This window comes from Bactrocera oleae, chromosome 4 (assembly GCF_042242935.1).
Source record: "Bactrocera oleae isolate idBacOlea1 chromosome 4, idBacOlea1, whole genome shotgun sequence".
NCBI classification, from domain to species: Eukaryota; Metazoa; Arthropoda; class Insecta; order Diptera; family Tephritidae; genus Bactrocera; species Bactrocera oleae.
In genome coordinates this window covers 60,793,056-60,820,460 of record NC_091538.1, presented here as the reverse complement: position 1 = coordinate 60,820,460, position 27,405 = coordinate 60,793,056, and the positions used below count along the sequence as shown (strand labels likewise).

At 30.6% G+C, this 27,405-nt stretch overlaps 1 protein-coding gene across 2 annotated transcripts in view; it reads right to left on the bottom strand.

Annotated features, from left to right (window-relative positions):
• Positions 1-1,233: 1,233 nt before the first annotated feature.
• The window catches only part of apt (apontic), a 69,426-nt gene continuing 43,254 nt past the window's right edge, over positions 1,234-27,405 (bottom strand). The window contains exons 2-5 of one of the 2 annotated variants that reach the window (XM_070108131.1): positions 5,946-6,051; positions 4,419-4,679; positions 3,810-4,056; positions 1,234-3,683 (exon numbers count right to left, since the gene is read on the bottom strand). In XM_070108131.1, the coding sequence (XP_069964232.1) occupies positions 2,840-3,683; positions 3,810-4,056; positions 4,419-4,679; positions 5,946-6,051 (1,458 nt within the window). In that variant the 3' untranslated portion in view covers positions 1,234-2,839. Of the gene's footprint in view, positions 3,687-3,809; positions 4,057-4,418; positions 4,680-5,945; positions 6,052-27,405 lie in introns of both variants that reach the window. The other variant, XM_070108130.1, reaches the window with a different exon arrangement.

The window sequence follows — 27,405 nt, the reverse complement described above, 5'->3', positions numbered from 1 at the left end:
AATTTCAATTTTTTTATATATATAAACATTTTTTATTTTATTTATTTGATATTATTTTATTTTCTTCTTATTAATTTTTTTTGTTAATGTTATTTTTATTTTTTTATTATATTACTGTTTTCTTTATTTTTAATTTTTTTATTTTGTTTTTTATTTTTATTTTTATTTAGTTATTTTATTATCTGTTTTTATTTTACGAACATATTATTTTCTATTTGATTTTATTTTTTAATATTGTATTATTTCATTAAATTTTTTTTTATCTATATACTTTTTTTAATGTTATTTGCTTAACTTTTTATTTTCATATATATTATTTACTTCTTAAATTTTAAATTTTATTTTATTTGTATCTTCTCTAATTTATTTATTTCATTAAAATAATTTTTTTTAAATTTAATTTATGTTTTGCTTTTATATAATTTTTTTATTTTAATTTCTTTTGAATCTTTAGTTAAGTTAAATTTATTTTTTAGTTTTTTGATCATTTTTTCCTTTTAATTAATTTTAGTATCTTTTTTGATTTCTGTAAATATTACTTTTTATTTTATTTTATTTTTTAATATTGTATCATATAATTTAATTTAATTTTTTTGAGTTTATTTTAAAATTTTTTTTTGTAGTTTTATTTATTTAATTTTTTTATTTGATTTCATTTTATCATCTTTGATTTTCTTTTTAAATTTTTATTTATTTGTATCTTCTTTAGTGTTTTTATTTAATTAAAATATATATTTTTTTCAAAATTTAATTTAATAAGTTTCTACTATTTTAATTTTTTGATTATACTTTTTATTTCATTTTCTTTTTAAATCTTTTTATTTTATTTAATAGTTTTAATTGTATAATTTTTAATTTATTTTAATTTTGTTTTTTAATATTTAATCAGATTTAATTTATTTTAGTATCTTTTTTATTTAAGTAAATTATTATTTTTTATTTTACTTTATTTTATTTTTTAATATAATCATTTAATTTAATATATTTTTTTAAGTAAGTAAGTTTTTTTAAATAATTTTTTTTTTGTTTTTACTTTTATTTATTTAATTTATTCATTTAATTTAATTTTATCAGGATTTATTTTCTTTTAAAATTTTTATTTTTATCGTCTTTAATGTTTTTATTTTATTAATATATATTTTTTATATCTATTGTAATATAATCATTTTCTATTTTAATTTTTTTTATTATATAATTTTATTTTCTTCTAAAATTTTTTTATTTTATTTAAACATTTTTAATTTATAATTTTTCGTTTTATTTATTTTTCGTATAATTTTATTTTATTATTTATATTTAGTCTCTTGATAAGTGCCTTGTAACAAATTGTATATAACATTTTTTTTGCATTCACTGTTTGTGCTTATTAAATAGTATTATTCATTTCCTTTCAATGTTACTTATAATTTTTTTCCAATGCGTTTTTCTAAACTACAATTTTTATTATATATCTTTATAGGTACAAAAATATTTTTTTTTTTTTTTATCTATATACAAATATTTTCAAACTCTTAATTTCATTAATGTTGTGCTGTTATAACACACTGTTGCATTTCGTAAAACTTCTTAATACTTTAATAGCAGGAAAAGCTTTTTGGAGCTTACAAACTTTCTTAAATATTATAGAAATTTTTATTTGGCACCTTTTAGAGCTTTCAGATTGTGTTAAATTAATTAAAAATTCCTTTTTCAAAAATATTATAACGGTTTTAACATTAAATTTGTGCTAATTAGTTGAGAATTTTTTATATTTCTCTGCAATATCAGCTCTAAATTGTGACTAAATAAAAAGTGTCCATTAGCTTTAGCGCAAATACATAATTTTTTAAACAAAAAATTTTATATTTAACATTTTTAACATTATGTTTTTTATTTTGGAACTTCTTCGTGCTTTTGTCATAATTTACAAGCCACGGCTTTAACGCGCCGTAAGTAGCTTTTGAAAACCAAGAGCTTTTTAAGCGCAGCTACTGTAAGTGTCTGCATGTATTTCTGTGCTTCGAAGCCAACTCTTTTACAACTACATAAAAGTAAAATATAAAAATAAAATAAATTTGTGCAGCATATAATAGAGTGTAACAGCGCTAGGTATACTATAAAAGCTGTGAAAGAAGTAAGTATATAACTGCGCGCGCAAAAGTATGCAACAATAACAGTTTGTATTGCATTTTTGTTGTTAGAAATAAAACTGTTACTTCGTTTTTTAATGATTTTGGACGATCGTAGCTTATTGTTAATTGTTTTCAAACGTTTTGTTTTCGTTTTGTTTTTGTTGTAGCTTGGTTTAGACCACTGAGGTAGGGCTATTTCGTTAACTAACTATTGCTTGTGAATTCAAATGATTCCTCATTTGTGCTTCGTGTAATACTTTTATTTACTGTGTTCTACTGTTATTTTCAAATACTGTTATGGCAGAAAATACAAAAAAGAAAATAACTCAGTTTTCACATTTTTATTTTAATAATTTCTGTTATGATATATTTCATTGTTTTTCTACAAAATTTGTGACACGCAACACAGTAACAATCGAAAGAGCAACTATTTCTAGGATGTAACAGTAAATTAGGTTTTAACGGGAATGTTATTTCCATTAAAAAAAAATACATAAACGTATTACGAACTACTATAATTATTTTATTTTTTAACTGATTCAATAAACAAAAAAGTAAACTGTCGTTTTTACGCAATTGTGCGTTAGCGCTTTACCGAACTGCCGCCAGCTTATCCACACGTACGCAAAATACAGCTGCCTTTCCACGCAAACATTTCTTATAAAAACTACCGTTAAATACTTTGTTACCCAACAATTCCCACCTTCCATTCTTCACACGTGCCTAGCTTAGCTGGTCAAGCGCTTGCTGGCCAACTCCTGCAACTTCTGCAGCGCCAATGTCTTATTGATTTCGACCAGATCGCGATTATATTTGGCCGCCTGCAACTGTACTTCGAGTATCTTCATACGCATCAGGTGTTCTTTGCTCTGCATCTCCATGAAAGCACGCATCTCTGGCGTGCTGCTAGCGGATGCGCCCAACGCGCTCATGCCACCACCATTGCTGGCGCCGATGGGCGCGTTGGCTGTGTTAACTGTTGAGGTATTGGCAGCGGCGGCAGCGCCATTCATGGATAAATCATGTAAGACCTCTTCACCGTTAGCGCTACCACTCGAGCTGCGTGGACGCTTCACCAATGGCTGATCATCACCAGGCGACATTTGTTGTTGTTGCTGTTGCTGATTATGTTGTTGGTGCTGTTGTTGCACAGCAGCGGCGGCGAAGTTATTCTGTAAGGCAGCGGCAGCAGCAGCAGCGGCTGAGGGGAATTGTCCGGTACGCAACGCATTCAAGGCTTCCAATGTAGCGGAGATGTTGCTCATGTTGAAGGCGGGCTGAAAGGCGCCCATATCGCCGGCACTGCCAACGACCGCGGTGCCACCGCTAACGCCATTCTGTGACAGATAGCTGGAGTTGGCGAGTTCGCTGGCCGTCGCCATATTGCCGGCTGGACTATGTAGGCTAACGCGTTCGAGGTCGTGGTGTGCACCCAAGCGGCTGAGGTTCGGCGAGGAAGACGATAAACGCTCACCGTGCGCCATTGAATCATTATGTGTGTTTGTGTCGTTGAAGGTCTCATTGGTCTCCTCCTTGATATCGACATCGCAGAGCTCCTGTGGTGGTGTGCGACTGCTGTAAACAAAGAAATAAAGAGTAGTTTGTTTGCGAAGTGAAATAAAGAATTAGAACTTATATCGAGAATTCATATTTTTCTATATTTTCTTCAACATAAAGTGTATTCAATTTTCTACTTACTCATCCATATCGTGATCATCCTCGCCATTCTGTTCATCCTCGCGATACTCATAGTCCTCTTCGAGCGCCAACGGTATCTTGGAGTAGTCAATTCCATCTAAAGCTTCAGATTTGCAAGCTTTCTTAGCTTCTTGCATGAATTCCCACACTTCGAATGTGAACGGTGATGGCTTTTTGCGATCGGCAACCTCAGCACCAAATCTGGCCAAGCGATTATTGTAGTCCAATATTTCGTTACGCGTACAGGCTGCAAGCCAGAAAAAAAGATTCAAATTAAAATGCCGCCAGAAACGTTAATCGAATCACATAAAATAAAATAGAGTCAAGATAATGCAAATGCTAATACGATGTATTTCAATAAGTCAGACGGATTGGATTACACAAAGTAGTAAGTCCGAAATAGAAATATAAAATTTTTATATTTCTGTAAATCCACTGCAGTTTTTACAAATAGTTTATTATTTGAATAATGCTAAAACTTTTAAAGCTCTTCAGTCTTTTCTATATTTTCAGTTGCCATACTTTCTCCTTAGGCCAAACCAGCAGTAGAACAAAGAGCACATTAATGCTGATCAACATCACGAAATTTAATTTATTCCTCCAACTCACCTTTCATGCGTCGCCATTGCTCCTTTAAACGATTACACGTTCGATCTGTTCCGAATTGACTTGAGAATTTCTGATGTATAATCTTCCAGGCTTTATTCTTTACCGCCGTCAGTCCCGCATCGAGTCTTTTATTTTCAATAATGCGCATATCCTTACGACACAAGTCCAGTAGAAATTTCTTCTCTTGGTGATTCCAATTCTGAGTGCGTTCACGCTTTTTATACATATTCATGGCTGGACTGTTCATGTACTGTTGCATTTCTGTTGAAGGGGGGGAATATATTATATAAATTTTAGTAAATGCAGATACATAGAATGGTTATCAATAACGTACGTGCAAAACATACCTACATATTACGTCGTTCATGTAAAATATTTAAGGTGTCATATAAAGATTAGGTAATGTATTCAAAGATATCATTCAAAAGTTAATATTTTGACAATCCCTTAAATGAATCAATGTATCTAATTGTACCATACGATCAAAAATGACCCGGACTGACAAAAAAAATGTGTTAGACTGGCTTAATCTTTCCTTATGCCCATGCAAACTTGATCTTCATATGTCTGAATATTTTCACCATTTAAAAAATTTTAACAACGAGCTTGAAATTTTATGTTTTCAATGGAATCACGGCTACGGAATCATTGAAGATGTTGCAGAAGTGTTTTGGAAAGTCTAATTTATCACGAACATAAGTGTTTGAGTGGCACAAAGTATTCAGTTAAGGTTGTGAAGTTATCGATAACTGGTCCAATCGAGTCGTCTATCAATATCTGTTAATTACGATCACATCGAAAAAGTTAAAGAAACGGTCCTTGAAAATCGTTGTGTTGGCATCGGGGAGATAGCAGAGGATCTCAACATATTTTATGGACCGATTCAACATATTTCAGTTAATGTTGCGCTTCATACACAATGCTGAACTCGAACCAAAAGTTCTGAAACTTTTGCAAAAACGAAGATGAGTAGAGGTCGCAAAAGAGATGCCTCACAACTGAGCTAAGAACCCCACATTCATAAAACATATTATTACTGGAGACGAGGCGTGTGGGTTTATGGATCTGACGACAAAACTGTTCAACAAAAAATCAAAAATCGTTGCAGGCACTTTAGGCCATCTCAGCCGAGGCTTATATAATATATCAGAAAGGCTTATTTTTTTTTTTTGTGGTTAACCCAAACGACGAAAAATTGTATTTGACATCGATGTTTGTTGGCATCTTAACATAGCCGAAGTTGAAAAAATATATTAATATACATTGATGGTAGGGTAAGACCAAGCAAAAGTAGCCCATATCCTTTTTATAGACCCGTACCGTTACTCGTATTAGATCTGGTTACAACTTATAATATTAGAAGCGAACAATAATAAGGCAAATATGTAAATTTTGTCAGTTTAAATTTAATTTTTATTTCATGACTTGAAAGCTCTTTTATTAATTGGGAAATAACTTGGTTGCTATTTTATTTTTTCACAGGCTGATTTTATAGACGTCTAAAATCATCGTTTGATGTTCACTTACCTCCTTTTATATCAACTCCTTCCAGCAAATTGTGATTGCTATTCTGCCAATTGACGGCGAGTTTCATAAAAGCCTCCAAATCGGTGGCTGTATATTGTTTATTAACCTGGAAAAGAAGAAGAAGAAAAAATTAGTAAGTGAGTTGAATTTAGGTGCAGTTTTTAGGGAAATATCTAAAAGTTATATTTATATCATAAGAAATTATGAAAATAATATTTTATACAAGTTCAGTATTCAAAATTATAATGCCTACGTTCTCATTACAAAACAGACACGATTAATGTTCGGCAGTTATTGTGAGTCATATCGTTCAGAGAGCCATTTAAACGCCTATTAAGACCTTCGAGACTATCGGAATGGTACGGTTAGTAAGTTTTTTGCATAGTAGCTTAACTCCATTTCATTAAATTTTGAATTTTTTATGTATATATATGGTTATATTTTGAATATTAAAAATCACACCATACTATTTTAATTGAAATTATCTCTAAGAGTATGAGACGATAGGGGCTAAAAAATATTCTTACAGATTTTAGCTCAATATGGTAAGTTGCAAAAAGTTAAAAAACGTTTGCGAATTATTTCAGCTTAGTAAAGTGTAAAAATTTCAATTAATTCTGGATATCATATTTTGACATATTTAAGTTGAGTTTTTAACTTAAATCTACAAAAAAGTGTAAAAATAATAATAACCAGGAACAGTGGATCAACAACTCCCGACTGACAGTTGATTCGAATAAAAATTGCCTTAAATTAAATTAAAGAATCATCGATCTCAAAAAGATTTGCGATTCATTGCTGTGTACAAGCCGTAGAGGCATTTAAGCGTACTTAAATAAAGTTTATAAATACCTACATGATCCCACTTATAAATTCAAAAACCGTCAAACCATAAAATTTTATTAATTATATAGTCTGAAAAATTCAATGAACTCGAAAGTAAAAAAATAAAAATAAAGAAAAAGTAGGATAAAGAATAAAAGCACAAGCTTTACAATGGCGCATGAAGAAAAATGATTCAATAGAAATTAAAAATAAATAATAATAAACAAGTGACAGCTTTAATAAGAAAAAAATTATAAACATTTTTTAAATTTACTTCTTACAAATTCATATGTCAGTTTAATTGCACAAAATGCATTTGGGTTAAAAAAAAAGTATATAGATGAAAAATTCTAACCACATGTCAGTTTTTATAACATTTACATATCTACTTGTGTATACTAAACCTCACATTTGATCACCAATTAAATGCCACCATCGCTCTACAACTAAACAATCGCACAAAAAAGATCTCATAAATAAAACAACAAATCGCGACCAGTTCATTAGAAACGTTCTAAGTGCTTTTCGAAAAACACTCGCAGCTGATTGGTTAGTTTGTTTAGACGATTGAGTTTACTTACGCGTATTTATTCGTATTTATTATTAGTAGCCACACAAGCATACATACATACATATGTAGGAATAAAAGCGCTTGAGTCTATTTAAATGTGCTTATATATGGCTGAATTAATTTTGAGAAAGCGGCCATTTTGTTTATATCAACGAATAGAAATGTATTTTATACTTAAATGTGTTGCTTGACCATTTTTTAACAGCTTCCATTAAGTGAAAGCTTTCGGTAGAATATTTTCATTGAAGCAGAAACAAGTCAAAAATAAAAAAAATTCATAAAGAAAACATTACAGCACACACCTAAATACATATGTACATATACATACGCACACTATGACCACTTCGTCGTAAGTGATGATATAAAAAGCCAAAATAGAACACTTGAAAATAATAAAATAATTCAAAACAAATAATGCATGTCATTATAAACCATATGCGAGTACATAAATCCCGCTACAAACACATATACATATGTTACTATCTGAATCTATACATACATGTATGTATATATATATATATATATATATGTATATACACACACATGCATTTGATGGCATGTAAATTTTTGGTTTTCGGCGTACAATGGCATTCAATTATTTGAGCAGAGAAAAATACATCACCCATAAATTCTCGCATTCAATAATTTTGATGCTTTTCATATTTTATCCATTAAGCGGCGTATGCGAATAAGGCCGTTGGACTTGGCGGGTTGGGCTGGCTGAAGTAAGCTCACTTACTTAAGCAGTTGAATGACTTTGAATCTGGTTCTTTTTGTTGTTGCTTTTGTTTGGCACTGTCGTGGGTGTAAGCGGGTTACAGTGTTTATTGAAAATATGCAGCTAATATTTGTTGTGATCGTGCATCCTAAATGTATACTACGCGTTTAGAAAATCCTTAATGCAATATGCGCCCAAAAGTGCGCTACAATATAGTGTGATTTTGATGTTTAGATGCTTCAAGTTGCACACTCTCTACAAATCTAAAATCTAATTTTTCCCATAAAACGCCTAAACTTTTTTTTAAAGCCATCAATTTTGACGCATTAAATCAGCACCGCAGCTTATATATGGTAATTGGGAGTTGTATGAAGAATAATAGGAAAATTAAAAATGTATAGCAGAAACTTAACTGTTTTTAAGTCTACTTAATCGGCTGCAATTCTTGTAATCAAAAATATTCAACAATTTGGAAAAAATTTCAAACCAGATTTTATTTATATATTCGTATATATTAGTAAAGATCTATAATTGTAATTGTTGTGCTAAATCTCTTCTAAAGCCGCCAATGTTTTGCTCAAATCAAGGTTTATCACAAATCTGCCTGGTTTTTGCCCAGAGAAGTAAGGTTAGAGTACCAAAATCGTTCAAAACAATTCACTTAGGATTTAAGAATATAAATTTTTATATCAATGCCTCTTAAATATATTGATAATCAAAAAATTTATAAAACCTTTTATGGACCACTTGAATTTGGAACCTCTATATCTTTAATAGTGTTTTTTATAAATATTTTTTAAAAATATTAAATAGATTGATAATCAAAAAGCATTTTATAGAAATACATACATATATTTTTTTAAATATTTTTGAAAAACATTTTTTTAGAATTTTTTTTTTATGTTATATTTTTTTTCATTTTTCATTTTAAAGATTCTTTTATTAAGGTTTTTTTAAGATTTTTGTTTTGTCTATATTTGTAAAATTTTTTTTTCAATAGATTTTTTTACTATCAGTATTTTAGGTGTCTTCGATAAAATCTTTATTTCATACGACTGTCTGCTTAATTTATGCCACCAACCAACCAATAAGATGCCCGGCCATCTTGCCTACCCAACTTTCTGCCGCCATTTGCTTTCACCACCATTTAGTTTTTTATTAAATTTTCTTATTTACTTCTTATTATAATTTATTAATACTTTCTTAAATTTGTTTTTCCATTGAAATCGAGTGATTTAAAATTACTTAGTGCCTCAGTCATTATGGTCAGCGATCCAGGCATTCCACTGCATAAAACAACAATTCATTCGATTGGGTGATTTGTGTACTGACAGTTAAGCTTTTAAGCACCCGCTACAGCGCAACATCCTCTCCACCTCAAATCAATATAATACATTATGTCTTGCTTTTATTTTTTTTCAATACTATATGTAAGTATGTGTTGTTGTTGTAGCTCTTTGTCTTTAAAAAATACCACATTTTGCATACGGAATGGCGGATTATTGATTGTAAATTTAATGAAATCGAAAATAATTCAAAATTAAACACAAAGTTCGAAAGGATGCACTCACACACTGTGTGTGTGTTTGCTATATATGGTATGTGTATGTGTGCATTGAACTTAAAATGAGTAGCTGTGAAATTTTCGTTTACCACACATCTTCATATAAATTATAAAGTAATCTTAAAACACCAAAGCAATTTTGGATTTTTTTTGGATATTTTTTTTTTTTTTTTTGATTGCCTTTCCCCACTAACGGCAGCATTGACGAGCGTACATTGTAGTCATTTCTGTCCGTTCGTCAGTTGGTATGTTGTTGCTTTCTTTGTTGCAGTCATTTGCGCTATGTTGATTGGTCGGCTAGCCGCTAGCCGTTATGAACATCTGTTTTCGATATTAAATTGTTTTTTTTCGACAGCCAATACAGCTCAATTAAATTAATACAATAAATTAACGTACGATTTGGTTGGAAATTGATTTTTTTTCTCCAGTTCCAATGTGTAGTGTGTATGTACGTATGTATACATGTTTAATGTATGTTAGTGAAAAGATTGTGGCATGATTGAAGCCATTTTACTAAATGTTAGCGGTAGTGAGCATTTCCATTACTTCAAAGGAAGTGAATAATGATGTAGCAATTAATGATTATGAATTTGAAGTATTCAATAAATGTAGTGCGAAGAAAAAGGCAGAAATTAAAATGTTTAAGATTTTTAATATGATATAGACGGTATACGAGTACATACTCATGTAAAATTTGGTACTATTATGTAATGCAAAATGTAATTTAAACCTGAAAAAATTACTGCTCTGTAAAGAAGTAAACAGTTAAAAGTTTCTCGAGCTATTGTACCTTCAAGAAGCTATAAGTCGGTACTGAGCATATGCAAACGACTAATTATATAGTATTGAAAAATAGTAGCCACTACAATAACAATAATAATGCGCGGTAAGAACTTTTGTGCTAAGCCTTCGTCATTACAGCTCCACCGTATGTCCTATATATTTCGTCAGACACGAACTAGTTCCTCAGTTTTTATAATATCGTTCTGAAATTTTGCACACGACCTTTCCTACAAGAAGCTGCTCATTTGTCGGAACCATTGGTATCGGAACACTATAGGATATAGTTGCCATACAAACTGATCAATCAAATTGAAGTCGTTGTATGAAAAACTTTTTTAGTTTACAAGATATCTTCACGAATTTTGGCATGAATTATTTTCCATATCAATTGTACAATCTGCGAAGAAATTGTTCAGATCCGACCACTATAACATATAGCTGCCATGCAAACTTTCCGAACAAAATCAAGTTTTTGTAGGGATTTTTTTTTATTTTTGTAGGATATTCTAGCTTCGGTGCAACCGTAGTTAAAGTTTTTTTTTTTTGTTAATAGTACAACTGTAAAATATACACCGTTAAATGTGAATAGTTTTTCAGTTACATCTAAAATCACACTCACTCATATTCCAAATTTCTTTAAATAATTATTAGGTCACTCTCTTGTAGGAGTAAGTTAATTGTACTTGTATATATCATTCATGCATACAAATCAACCGACATATAATCTACCTTGTTTTTTAAAGTTTAAACTTCGTAATAATTTTCGTATTTGACCACAACATAAAACTTACTTCGAGTAGTTTTTCTTACTAAGAATAAATATTGCTTTCTCACATGTATTTCGAACAGTTGTTCGACTTTTTTAGTCACGCGATAGTTAAATATAATTTATATTTACAAGTATATGAGAAATTAAGCAAAATAGATACTTAAAGTATCTAAAAAAATATTGTGGTAAACCGCAAGCAGCGCCTATTGTAAGAAAATTCACAAACTTGCTGCATAGCTGCTATCCATATTATTTGATAAGCTTTTATTGGTTCTTTTTATAAAAAAAAAGCTGGTAAAAGAAGCGCCATCAAAAGAATATTAAAGCTCTGTGTTACATGCCCAAAACAAAGGCAATTTTTTATGGCTTTAGAAATTAATGAGTAATACTCAGCTAACCTACTTGGTTGATGATTAATGGCAGTTCACACTATTTTTGTTTCTTTAGATACATTTTTTGTTGACAGTCTAAAAAATTAGTACTATAAATATTATATATATATACGTCTAATTAATTCTTAGTTAGTTGTTTTTACTCTAAGTTTTTAATTTTTTTGTTGATTGTTACATTGCTGCACTATTAGCTGAGTCTGAGGTGTTGGCGTATAAAAGGAAATTTCTAGTATGAAAGCATACTAACAGGCGAGTTTTGGGAATTCAAAAGAAAAAACTGCTGTATTAATTATTTTAAAAATTTTAAGACATATTCATACATATTTAAGGAATACACAGTACAATTTTTGAAAAGAGAAAGATATTGTTGTGAGTTCGAAAAAAATGTTACCCAAAACTTAAGCTGTTTTTGGCTTACAAAAATTATATATTTGAATATTTTATATAAATATAAGAAACGTTTTTTGTTAATTTCACACTACGTGGCAGCATTAATTTAATGCTAGATGAGCATACACATGTGTATATGTACATATTTTTCAAACTAGTTCAAAATAAAACAGTTTTCTAAGTACTCAGTCATAGGTGCAGGGAGAGGCACTTGTAATATAGTTAGTCAAAAATATTTAAAATAATTTTTTTTTTTAATAATATTTCATTTTAAAATTTCAATAAAACATGGAGTTTTACAACATTCACTGCCTTTAAAACCAATTTAATGAAAGTAAAGTTATATTATTATAGCAAAAAAGAAAAATTATCAACTCCCAAATGGCTAAACAATTTTGTAATTCATAAATTATGTACATATGTAACTATATGTCCCATTTTGTATTGCTTTAAACACAATGACACTTGACCTCACAATTATCGCCACTAAAGTACTTGAGCTCACACCAACACAATATTTTAAAAACATAAAACTTAATGCAACAACAACCAAAAAAAAAGAGAAAAGTTACTAAAACGAGAGTCGAGTCAGTCACAAGTCAACAGGCGACAGCATTTCATACAGACGCCCACATACTTGTACCTCTACGACTTGGCAAGCGAACAGAAACAGAAGTTTACAGGAGCACAATTGGAAATTATGCCATATGTTTGTGTAGTGTATTTTTAAGCATAAAAATATGACTTTTCTTGCTGAGTAAACTTTTTATAATTTTATATATGACATAACATATGTATATGTGCATACATACTTAAATATAATAACTAACAGTATTATGTAAATATATACATACATATACATTGTGTGGGCTATGGATAAATTGTGAAGTTGTCACTTAAAAATGCTGTTACTCAAAAGTCAAAAAAAAAAAAAATTTGGAACCAAATTAAAAATAAAATAAAATAAATTACACACACTTAAAAAACAATTTGTCAGACAAATTGTGCTACATACTTAATGTACGGGAAAAATGCGTATGCTAACAAAAACCATTAAAAACAACGGAGTTTAAAAGCATATATGGTACATAGCGGCTAAGCGACAGATAAAATATCAGTAAAGCGCTAAGTGTTAGTATTACACATAGAAACAGATATGTGAAAAAAATTAAAAAACAATTGTTTGTCAATATGTATGTATGTATGCATATGCCGTTAATTCAAGTATCAACTGCTATTTGACAAATTTTATTTCTATTTTTTTATTTTTCATAAAATTTTTTTTTAGTTTTTTGCTTGTTTTTTAATTTTTTTAATTTACCTTTCAAAAAATTTGCGTGCTCAGTTCCTTTTACTGTTCTTGTCGTCAGGGTCGCGACACATGCGTACTTGTGGCAAATTTATTATGATAATTATAAGTAAAATAAAAAACAACAAAAAATATTACTTTAGAATAACTTAGAATTGTGGAACTAGAGAAAGAAAAACCCACAAAAGAAAATAATAAAAAAAATTAAAAATGTATAAATAAACTAAGCTCGTATCTGTATCTAAAAACAAATGTCATCGAACTGTCGTAAGTGTTGCGGCATTAACCACAATGAGATATAGTACACACTATATTCACATACATACATATTTGTTTACCTATATGTATGTATGTATGCATGCATAAATTCGTGTACGCTCGTAACACTTAAGTTCAAATAGCAGTATGCTATTTAGTATTTCAATTTGCTGATAGGCAAATTCTACTATTTGCATGTGTGCGCGTTTTACGTAGACAGTGTGTCGTTTGCAAAATATAGTGAGCAAAAATTAAAAATTTCGGTTTTGGATAAAAATTTTTTTGGATAAAATATGTACGTAATTTTAAAATAATTGGTAAAATTTAGCAACCAAATAATTAAATTTTAATAAAAAAAATGTATTCAAAGTAATATTTATTTTAATTTTTAATTTTATTGTACTTTATTTTTATTCCACTTCATTTCATTTAGTTTTATTTCATTTTAATTTTAATTTTAGTGTTAATTTTGGTTTTAATTTTAATTTTAATTTTAATATTAATATTAATTTTAGTTTTAATTTCAATTACAATTTAAATTTAAATTTAATTTAATTTTATTTTATTTTTGACTTTAACTTTAATTTTAATTTTAGTTTTAATTTTATTTTAATTTTATTTTTAATTTTATTTAATTTTATTTTATTTATTTATTGTCTTAAGACATATTTACAAAGCGATAGTACATTAAAATATCCAACAATAGTGAGTAAATGTTATTTTGAAATATTGTATTGTAAAAAATATGTTACAATTATTAATGAAATTCAAGTATTCTAAGCTACTTGAAGTGCTTGCTAAGCAAAATATATATACACACATATGTATATAGAAGTAACCATATAATATAAGTGATGAAATAAATTTGTAACCAAATTGGGCGAAATGTCAAGCTTTTGAAAGAGCAGAGCTCTTCAAACAATTTTCTATAGTAAATATGTAAAAAAAAAACTAAAAACAAAGGAAATATAAATGAAAACTGAAGTGTCAGCTTTAAAGTAAGTTTTGAAATAATAAACAAATTGGACTTTGAGTTTAACAATTAGCACCATATTGAGTAAAATATTGATTACGTGTCTGCGCTGGAAAGTACCCACTTATGATATGGATTCTCATTATACTCAATATTAGTTTTAAAAAAATATACAAAATATTTTATGTATTCAATGTGAGTAGTAAATTACTCTATACTTAGTATAAATAAGGCATAACCAATATGTGTATAAAAATGCAAACTAGCAAATATTGTTTAAAAGTAAGAAATATTTCTTTAAAGATCTCATAAATTCTGTATCATTTAATGGATCAGTCAGTTATTACACAAATTACTTAATTTGATGCATTCACTCAATATAACAAAGTACATGTATACTTAGACTGTCTTACTCTCAAAAAAACTTCAAGTACTTAATATCGATTAATAGTATTTGGTGTGATTTCAAGGTAGACCATTGAATTTAACGAACATTAAAACTAATTATTTATTTTAAGCATTAGTTATAAAAATATAAATAACAATATCGATTGTAAGAAACTGAGCATTAATTCAAAGTAATCAGTATCGATCGTAAAATTAGTTCAAGTACTCATTATTCATTAAATCTACTAATTATCACTTCGATGTACTCATTATATGGTTATAAAGAGTACGTGGTACTTACACAAAATATTCCGTTCTAAGTAATGATTTCATTTCTGCGTAATTAATATTAATTTAAAGTATTCAATTATAAATGCAGAATCTAATGTAATTGTAATGAGATTTTAAAGCGCTTAGTACTTAAATAAAGTATTCGGCATTAAATCAAGTACATTTGTTTAGGTCAACCAATACTTACTTGTATGTATATTCTTTCGATTTTGGAAAATTACCAGCTTTTTAATTTAATGATTGCTTATACTTTCGTACTCATTTATCTCTAAGTTAAGCGAATTGGGTGCTTAATATTTATGATTACGAAATTATTTAACAAATTTAAAGAAATTGCTCCGCTTTCTGATATTTTGATACCCTGGACAGGGTATATGAAGTTTAAAACGAAGTTTGTAACACCTAAAATTAAATATTGGAGTCCTTAAAAAATATATACATAAATGATCAATGTGAGGAGCTGAGTTGGTTTAGCCATGTCCGCCTAGGTGACTGTCTACAAATACCTAGATACACATGTGTGTCGCAACCGCCGATATATTATATGATCGCTATAGCATATAGCTGTCATACAAACTGAACAATCACAATTGAGTGCTTGTATGAAAATCCTTTTTTATTTGTGAAGGGTGTTATGGTTTCGGTGCAACCGAAGTTAACGTTTTTTTCTTGTTAATACTATTTATACGTATTATAATTCTCACCTAGTTTATTTAACGGGATTCTAATCGAAGAATCGACTTACAGAAAAGTTTAAAATAAAGTTTATACTATTTATAGTTAATAATAAATAATTTGAAAAAGTATGCCGACAAGATCGAAATAAGCCCTTAACTTTTATTTACGGTAAAAATGTTGAGTTGCTGACCAAAATTTCAACTAATTAGTTGCGCGAAATAATAAAAGTAAACCGAATTCAATGTGAAGTATTTAAAAATTCACTTACATGCAGGAACAATTATGCAAATGTATGTGCTGTTAGTAGTTCACTGACATTTCTGCCGATTACAAACAAAAGCCATACAACACAAACATACAAATGTACGGCATATTCACGTATTTAAATAAAGTGAAAAGTGAGGCTAATAGAGGCGAAATATGGCCAAAATAAATAAAGTGGCAGTCAGTACATAAATATGTACAAACAAATCTATGTATGTATGTATGTAAAAAGAAAAATTGCGTAGACGCAGTGAGGCGAGCCGGCTGGCCAAAATAGGTGATGAATGAGTAAGCGCAGGCGCGCATGCGCGTAGGAACAGCGATTACACGAGGAAGTGCGACTGTATGAGCACAGCATGCCAACACAAGCAAACGCAAGCTGTACGCTGACAAACGGGCGTGTACTAAGCGTACGTGCGCCAAATTAGAGTAGGTACACAATGGGCTGACTAAAAAAATCATAAAGGCAACAACATTAACTATTGAGAGTTAAAAGTAATGTAGGCAGCCGAAAAAAGGTAAAAATTGCTGGTGCTTGCAATACATGTTTGTGTGTATATGTGATAGGCCAAATTGCAATTTTGGCTAAAATCTGCGCTCGCTCGAGTTGGAGCGCTTTGCAGCTAAACGCAATTGCGTGTGCTAGAGAACTGTGAGCTAAATATATATATTTTCATATGTATGTGTGACATATTGAATCTCGGCATAATTCTGTGTATGTGTGTGTGTGTGGGTATGAGTGTGCATATTTTTTGCGACTGACAGTTGTGACCGCAGCTGTGAAATTTAAGCTGGCAGGCACAAATCTGTGACAACTATAACACACAACAAAAACACAAAAAAAAGTAACTAAATCACCTTAGGTGTAACATGCAGGCAACAACAGCAATTTCTAATTGTAAAGTTTGAGAGTTGGTAAAAAATCAAACTAAATTTGCTGGAATAGAGGAAATTCGGACTGAAATAAGTAACCAATGTCCGCCTTTGGCAAGCAGCCACCAAGAGCTAGCAAACAACAACAACAGCAAGACCAACAATTATTGCCATTATTACCTGTGATAACAATAGCAAAAATGACAACGTTTAGAGCAAATGGCAACAACAATTACGGTACAGAAGGTGGCAAATAGTACTACATAGATAAATGAATGTACTAGCAGAACAAATACATATACAATACATACGTACGTATACGGGCCATAAAATAGTAACAGCTGGCCATAACAATAACACTCGTGCAACTGCGCAAGAATGCTGCCTTACGAGTCACTCACACCGTTAGTCAGTCAGTCAAGTCATTCGCACAGCTATATTGTTGACGGCGAATTTTTCTTTGGCTGTGTTGTTGTTGCTTTTCGTTCAAATTACATGTGTTCGCCGCTTTCCATTTTACGCATGCAGATTGTCAGCTGACAGCTGTCGAATTCCAGGAGAGTTGTGTTGCACATTTTTTACAAGTATATATATTAGATATGTATATAACATACATACATATATATATATATACATGCATGTACATATTTGTGCTTGTGTTTACCCTACAAAAACTTCGACAAGTCCAGTTAAGAAACATGTGACTAATGACACTTTTAATCTTTTTATATGGAATGAACTGTTACTTTTTGTTCGAGCATGCGCTCTGTAGAGACTCAATTGAAAGTCTACAAAAAGAGACTAATCGTAAAAATTCGCAAAAAAGGGTTATTTCTTGTATATGGTAGCTAAAGATATTCGTACGGTACTAATTAATACCTAATTGTATCCGAAAGATATGAGTTGAAGACTAATTCATTGCCAATTTTACTCTATAGAGAGCAATCCGGGTGTAATCTCTTTTAAGATTACTCGCAAAACTTTTTGCAAGGATGTTCTTAATTCAGCTTAATTAAACTTAGCAGCTAAAGTCAACTTAACCAAACTTAGTAGCTTAAATCAGATTAGGTTTATGAGGTGAATGGAAGTTATACCGATAAACTTTTTGGAGCCTTAACGTCTTAAGTCAACTAAGCCTTATTTAACTTAATTGAGAAGTCATGAATGGATAACAATCATATTTGGTATCATATTAACTTATTTTGAAGGTCATAGACTCACTTAGTTTTATTACTATATTTTAACCATATTTCACGTCAACGAAAATTAGTTAAAATCATCCTTAAATGAGATATATGTGATATAAACACTATCGAAGAGGTTAACTTTAATATATAAAGTTAATGTGATAAACGTCAACCAGATAATCGAAATTTATTACTTTAGGAATATGAAGTTTAGACCAAGACCAATTTCACTTATATTGAGCGCCAAAGCACTAATATTATCTTATAACTTTAAAAAGAAGGTGTCGACTTAATTTTATTAAAATATCACACATTTTGACCAACCTAAATGGTTAAAAGTCAGGTGGGAAGTATATTGCGAGCTGAGAAATGGAAGGGCTGATTGTATTAATTTTTGACATTGTTCAGGTTTACTTGAGAACTCTGTTTCAAACAATTTAATAAATATATACGTACTTATAAACATATAGTAAAAACATGGAGTAAAGTCAGCCGGATGTTTCAAAATCTTGAATATCAGTTATATGGGGGCTAAGACGAGTTTTTAACCGATTTTATCAATTTTAGGCGCACAGATACACCGTTATTAGAAAAATACGCTTTCTCAATTTCTTTAAAATATCTCCCACATTGGTCGATATATGTGGAGTAAAGTCGGCTGGAAGTTCGAAAATCTTTATATTAGGTGTATGGTGGTTAAAGGAAATATTGATCTAATTAAACCTGATCATTTCATCCTTATCATTTATATATATATAACCCTATATCTAACTTATATTTTAAGGTGATACGAACAACCGTTAAGTGAACAAAACTATTATACTCTGCAGCAACAATTAAATTTAAAAAAATTAAAATTAACACTGCAGAATCTGTAAGGTAGAAAAGCTGTTATATATTTAATTTTACTGATTATAGCGAATTTGATAAATATGAATCGTAAATGATATTTACTTAACCTCTCCTTGTACTCGATATATTTAAAATAACAACAACTGTAAATGCAATTTCATCTATTTCCTATTGAAGTTGAATCTTATCTTTTGACCCAACCGACGAAAAAGCTTTTTCCACGAAAGCTTTATAAAGTTGTCTTAAATCGCAATGGTAAGCAATACATTTATAGCCCTGGAAATCGACTTTAGCAGCATTATGTGGAATTAGAATACGAGTTAGAAATAAGTTTTAACAAACATAATTAAAATAATTAGTTTCTGACAATTTGATTAATGCGTAATTTAAAAATAAAATGTGTGACTTTTAATTATAATATTTTTATTATATAATTCCAAGCTTTCGAAAACAGATTTGCAATAAATATTTTTTTAGGTTAAATAGAGAGATATATATATTTATGTATTATATGTAATATAAAAGCTCTTAAAATCTTCTTTTTTTTAATGTGGAGTATTAATGAAGAAACTAGTTGATAGTGGTGCAGTAGTTTCCAAATCGAAGTGAGACTTTACACAAAAAATACACTTTAAATTTTATCGAACGAAAGCAATATTATAATATAATAATAAAATATAGAATTAGCACATTAAGGTATCAGAGCTTATATATAAAATTTTAAATATGAAAATAGAGCTTTAAGTTATCACAGCTTAAAGCTATTTTCTTTTTAAATTTTTAAAGTTTCGGTTCTTTGAATTTGCCAAATCTACCCTTATGTAGCGGTGTAACTTTGAAGTTCTAAATTTTTTTCTTAGCATACCTATTAATAACTCGAGAAGTTACTCGAAAAAAGCATTAAGAAATACTTAAATGCGTCTGGCAGCAATCAATCTGAATTCGAACAATTAATGCGGCTAGTGATTATGAGTATTTCAACGAGTTTGATTTGCTTTATTATTGCTGTTGTTGTTAGACTTTATATTTTTGTTTTTCTTCTACTTCAGCGCATATACAAACACTTAAAATGAATAAAAGAGAAAGAAATGATGGGGAAATCTCACTGATGGCGTATTTGTTTGCGCCTTTTTTCGACTTTACTGCCCTGGAGTTGCTGCTTAGTGGTGGCTATTTGCCTTTCATAGCTATAATTTTACAAAATCGTTATTGTTGGTTGTAAATTTATATATTTGGCAGCTTAGTTGCGCCATCACTGCCAGATAAATCAAATGAAATTTAATAACAAATAGCCAAAAACTAGTGAGACAAAAAAAAAACAAATTCAATACTTAAGTAAAGTACTTTGATGTACAAATGCATGTATGTGTGTGTATGTGTGTGTGAGGGCATTTATGGTGTATTTTTGTAAGTAAGTCGAGGCGAATAAGTAGGTATGGCAGAAAAAATCCAACAAATCATTGTGTGATACGATTAAATACCAACAAAAAATACAAAGGTAAAATTGTAAAAGCTTACATACATACAAACCTAAAGAATTCGTCAAAATCAGCTAAGTGAAAGACGAGCGCTGCTGTGTGTGTGCAATTTGTGTGGAGAAAAGGCACAGGTTGTAGCTATGAGAATTCTTGCTTAGCTTTGGGTTGAAAGATCCACGAAATATTTAAATAGAAATTAAACAATAATCAAGCAAGTGCACGAACACGTGTGTATTTGTAAAAAGACAACAAAAACAGCGATGAGCTTGTAACGTCTATACAAGCCATCAAGGCATTAAGGCATCGATCAACTGCAGAGCATTTACTTTTGCGGTTATTTGAATACTCACACAAATACGCGTAAGCATTTCCAAGCACATAAATATGTAAGTATGCTTGTATGTATATACTGTACTTTGAATGGCAACGCATTTAAAAAAATGCTCGCAGTAAGTGAAGAGGTGGTAAATACTCGCAATGTAATAATGGCCATAGTCATAATCACTATAAAATCACACAGCTCACATACATGCATATGCACCCACCACCAAATTACTAAGTCGTTGGGTGAAAGACAAAAGCGTTCAGAAATTTTATTTTTGGATATTTTTGTTTTTATTTTTTTTTGATTTGGTTGCGACGCAAATGGCTTAAAAAGCCGCAAAAACAACTGAAAGCAACAATGACTAATGAAATTTCATAGTGAAAGATGTTGAAGTGAGTCGGTGAGTTGGCTTAAGTGAAGCAACAACAACAACAACATAATATAGCGTATAGTAACCCACATCAAATAACAGTCTTTTATAAATTATCGATTTTTTTCAGAAATTTTAAGACAAGTATTTTTTAATTTTTTTGTTTGTTATATATTAGAATTTCTTTCCTTGCTTTTGTTGTTTTTCCTTTTTTGTTTGGCTGTTGAGTGGTGAAAAAGTATCCGTGTTCAGCTCCGCCTTTCAATTTTGCTGCATTAGCAATAATTGTTCAAACTGGCTTTTGTAAGTTTCGTGGCACAAATTTTTATTGGTGCTGTTGTTGCAACCACTTTATATAGTGGCAGTAATTAAAATGTTTCCACGCTACATGCAAGCCTGTGTAAAATTTCTCACAAGGTTTTCGTGCCCTTTCGTTCGATTCTTGCCTGCCCACGCATATTTTAGTGTAAGCTTTGAATACAGTTATAACTTTAATTACGTTTAAAATAAGCTGTAAAGGATAAGTAACGATAGAATTCCACGCATTTTTATGTGGTCAAGGATCGTAATTGCAGCAGCTTTTCCCAAAATTAATCGAGAAATGTTTGCTGTTGCGACGAGAATAATGTACGGTACTTTTACAAAGCACTGTCCAATAAAAAAACATGTAGAAGCCACATGTTGTCGAAATTGCTATATGAACTGACCACTTAAAATCAAGTCCTTATATGGAAAACGTTTTCTCTTGCTTTATATAAATTATAGTAGAAATATTGTATATAACCAAGAATTATGGATATGAGATTGTGAAATGAACTGTCAAACTTTGATAGTAATTGGAAACAAAGCCCAGTCCTAGTTTCGTTCATGCCGTCACGAACTATTGAGTTTTTCTGACAAGGGCTATGCAATAAAGTTACGAGACGAAACCGTTGCAATCCTCATATATTTAGTTCTAGGTCAGAACTGTCAATTCGTCGGCATATATTTAAGCATTGTACTTGTAGGGTCCGAAGACAATTCCCAGCACTTGAAAGAAGATTAAGATCCATCCACAAACTATTTGTAAACTCTAAATTTTATAAAAGTATAATTTTATAGACATAAATAACGGAACGAAAACTATATTTGTAACATCAGACCCGACAAAGCTGTCCGTAATCCGTGCGCAGTTATTTAAGTATTGTACCAATAGTGGTGACCGAAGACCATTCCGAGCGATTGTAGAACGACTAATTCATAGCTAAATTTTCCAGCAAATCCTTGGCTTTAAATTAATACCAGAGTATATAGTTCTTCGAACATTTTATGATCTTAGCTGGAACTAACAGTGGTCAAGAGCTCTAATTAAAGTAAAAACAAAAAAAAATATAATGCTAAAGAAGTTTAGTTTTATTTTCTACGTAAAATATATAGATATTTTCAGGTTACCAATTAGTTTTCGAACATTCGGATCTACATACATACATACATAGAAATAAGAAAAAAAAAGAGTATAAGCTGTACTTGCATGAAGTAGCTATTTATTTATAGCGCAAATTTGAACCAGAAACAATGGCAAATTAGCACCAAATATGTATAGAAACATTATTTATGTGCATATGTATGTATATAAAGCTATATACCTAAGTATATGTGTGTGTGTGTGTTTCGAAATTATTTGTTGTTAAAGTGAAATGCGGCGGTGGCGGCAAAAAACTCAGGCGGTTGCTGATAAATGCTAACACAGTGATGAATATGTTTTTGCTGTTGTCGTTGTTGGTACTTTTGAAGTTATTCACACAGAAGTATGCATATATACCTATATACCATACATACATATGTATGTATGTTATAATTTAGTGAAGTTAAAGTTGCGGTTTTCTAAACTTGTCGGCTAAATGCGTGGGTGTGTTTGTGCGCATTAGAGCAATTGTAAGCACGGGTGTACCATATATACATATGTACATATATATGTACCTATGTATGTAAGTATTGTAAATTAGACATGTCTGTAAATATGTAGCGCGTGCGTGCATATTTTTTCCATACCCACTCACTCACTCACTCTCTGCCTCACGCTTAAGGCGAATGAACTTGCCTGAAGCACAAAATTTTTAAGGAGTGTACTCATACTTAAATATAACCGTACTTCGTGCATATCTGTGTACATAGATATATATGTATATATGTATATAAGAAAGTTTTTCGATTCAATTTTGAATTGTATCTAATCTCGACACTTTTTAAGACGCAATGCGAGAGAAAACTGACAAACAAAGCAAAACAAAAGTATTTAGACAAACATATGTACATACATATAGCATATAATATACATACATATGTTTGATGCAAATTTTATTTGTAAGGAGTGGAAAAAAGGTTGTAGGTGCTGCGAGATGATCTTTGCGATACATTTTATGTAAGTATATCATGCGATAGTTTTATACACATCTATGGAAAATGGATTTTGTACATACATATTATATTTGTATAAATGCTAATTATGTAGTTGCTCTTTGTTTTGGGAAAATTTTAAAAATTCAGTTTAGCTGATTTGCTTTTGAAAAGCAAATAAATTCAAATTTCGTTTCGCTATTTAAAAAAATTGTGTTAAATAAATGTAGGTAATGCAAAGAATTATTTAGCACACATTTTGTTGTTAATATTGCTAATTTTTGACCGATTTTTCTACGTGACAACAGCTCTTTGGTACATAAAATTATTTTCACATTCCCATGTAACAGTGCGAGAATTAAGAAAATCAGACTACTTGCCATATAACACAACTTTACATTACATTAATATATCGGGATACAAATTTGTACGAATGTGATTTTAAGGGACGCCATCTTAGGTCTAAAAATTTTCAAAATGGCACCATAACTATTCAAACCCCAGATACCGGAAATGTGGACCCCAGAACCTAATGCTGGCTTCTTGCCGAAAATATCGATCAATCTGTGAAATATAAATATAATGCAAATTCGGAGAAAATGTTCTTTTGATAATAATATACCTTTGTGTCAAAAATGGGTTGAAACGGATCAATACTTTCCCCCCATAAACCTAATACAATATAAAGAAATTCGAACTTCCAGTTGACTTTCTACCACATATATCGGCCAATGTGGTAGTTATTTTAATAAAATTGAGACAGTGTGTTATTCTAATATCAGTGTATCTTTGTGCTTAAAATGGATAAAATTGGGCGAAAACTTGCCTTAGCCGCCATATAACTAATATTCACGATTTTAAAACGTTCGGCTGACTTTACTCTATATATATGATTATATATACATAAATATTTATTAAATTGTTTAAAAAAAGGTTCTCAAATATACCGGAGCAATATTAAAAATTAACGCAATCAGCCATTCCATTTCTATACCCCCAATGATTTTAGTATAATTTTCGCTGACGGGAAGTAAAATATAGTAATATAACTAAGTGAGTCTATGATCTTCAAAATAAGTTAATATGACAAAAAATTGGATTGTAATCCATTAACCATTTCATTAAACATTTTCGCAACATTTTTTAATATAAAGTTTTGCAAACACCTGAAGGTATTTAGCCGACTTCCTTGCAAGTTGCAAGAGTATAAAATGTTCGGTTATACCCCTTACTTGTTACTTATAAATTGTTGTTGACAGTAATTTTTTTGTTCTAAAGTTACTCTCAGATTAATGCTGATGTTACACCTTAAAGAGCTGTAATCAAGCTTTTAAGCGGCATACCCAGTGAGAAAGTAATAAAAAAATCGAAAAACAAAATTTTGGGTAAAATTCAATTGTTTTTTAAAACAAGGCGATTTTGTCAATTTTGATTTCTTTTTGACCGTAGGTCATTGTGCGAACAATAGCTTCTAGTAGAGATTTTTTCCGCCGAAGATCGTTACTGTGTATTCATAAAATATACATATGTAAATATGCCTTTTAAACCTAAATTAATCGATACACTAGTTTGTTTTAATTCCTAAAACTCGTATTTTTTCTAGGCTATCACACAAGGTGCCCTTTAATTTTTTGTTCTACAATTACTCTCAGTTCAAGGCTGTCACATTACATCTTTAAATGTAGTAATCAAGATTTTAAGGTACAAGTAAGTAAGTAATATATTGTAATTCATACTCAGTCAAATTGTCAAAACCAAATGAGCTGGTGACGTCATTTTAGCAAATGATCAGATGAGAGTTTTTTGTTGAATCTTTTTCAGCTGACAGTTATTTATTTAGCTTTGGGTTTAATCTCACTTTAATATCTATCCGATCAGATATTGACATTACGCCACAAAATTACACAAAATATATCTTTCGTTAGAAAAACTAAAGTACTTAGCGCTACGCGCGCAGGGTTGCATTATACATCTAGTATGCATGCTTACTTATCACTGAAACTACCTTTAAACGATAGGAAAGAACTTGGAAACATTAAATTTTGCTCTCGAATTGATGAAGATTTTGAAAACGAGATATTTCAATCACCTTAAACTAGTTTTAAAATAACCAAACTTCTTAAAATACTATAAAAATTATCTGTAAATTTCAAATTTCATTTATTGTAATTACAAAATGAGTACCGAGAATGCTAGTTGTACACTTCAAAGTAGGAAATCATGAATTACAACGTAATGTATAATAGTTACATTAGACACAGACGAAGTTGAATACCTTGAAATAATCCTAAAACGTGTGTAAAGTGAAGAATTTTTCAGTAGAATAAGCAATACATACATACATATATGTGTATATGTATGCGTATGTGTTGTAAAGCGTACGTGTTACGTGACCTTGGCATGCATGGCAACGCAATCCTGTTTTTAAGAATATATACTAGATCTAATAAAGACTTCGAATAATGCCAACTATTGTGCGATGTGGGTGTGTATGTGTGCATTATATACATACAAAGAAACTACGTTCGATCTGCTTTAATTTTTCTGGCATTATATTTTATTATATTCTAAGTGACAATAGGTACTTTGAAACCAGTCTACTAACTAAGCTGCAAGAAAAATATTATAGCACGTACATGGGCAAATATAATATATGTATGTACAAATACAAATACTGCTATATATAATAGTCAAAAGCGCGTTGCTGCTTTTTATTGGTTATTATTCTTGTTTTATACAGATATACATATAAATAAATCTGTACTTATGTATACACATATGTACTCTATGCTCCTGCTTAAATCATTTGCCATATTATTTTATGCAGAAAAAATAGTATAAACTTGTTGGTAAATATAAAGTATATTTACTATTTATAAAGCGCAAATGAAATAGCAAAAGAACGCAGATAAAAAATCTCTAAGTACCCACCACAGTTTGTTTTATTAATTTTTTATTAAAATTACCATAAAGCAGTAATCACTGTCAAGCTTATGTCACTGTCTTTTGCGCCAGAATACCAAGTGATCACAGAAAATCACACTCACACAAATAAACATAAACAGATATATACTCGCGCTCATTGCTTGGCCTGCTGTTAGTGGGCAGCTGCTGCCCGCTGGCATTCGTACCGCCTCAAAGTGGCTACCGAACGCGAAATTGCGCAGCCGCGTACGCACACACACACACACGCAGGTACGGTGAGCGCTCCACGGCTACGCTGCTAACTAACAAAATACAATATAATTACAAATAATCATTTGTCAATTTTCGATATGATTATGATTTCAACACCGCGCTGCGGCGCGCTTACAATAACAACAGCAAGTTAGCAGGCGTTTGGCGTTTGGCGTTTGTTAAGCGCGCGGGAGTAATAATCGTTATTTGTATGTGTGTTTGTGTGTTAGCGCAGCTTATAAGCTGAAACTCAAGTACTTGCTTGCTCTCGGGTAATTTTGTTTAGTAAATGAATTTTATTGTTAACGGTTAGTGACCCGAATTGCCACAGCCACCGCCACAACTATGCTCATAGACACAGCCAAAACGGTCGAACAATGAGACAGCTTACACACACACACACACACATACATACATACAAGTATATTTCTACAAACTTATTGCCAATTGCCACTGTCAATGTGCGCCGCGCTGCCACACCGTAAGTCAGCCGCGCCGACTAAGCAACGACCGTCCGCCTAACTTTTTGTAAGCGTATGTGACGCGCTAGTTCGCTATGTTATTACAATTACTTAAAGCGAGCGACGCTGACGATGTGAAACTTCAAATGCAGCTCGATCGACATTAATTGCGACCGCAGAACGCGAAGA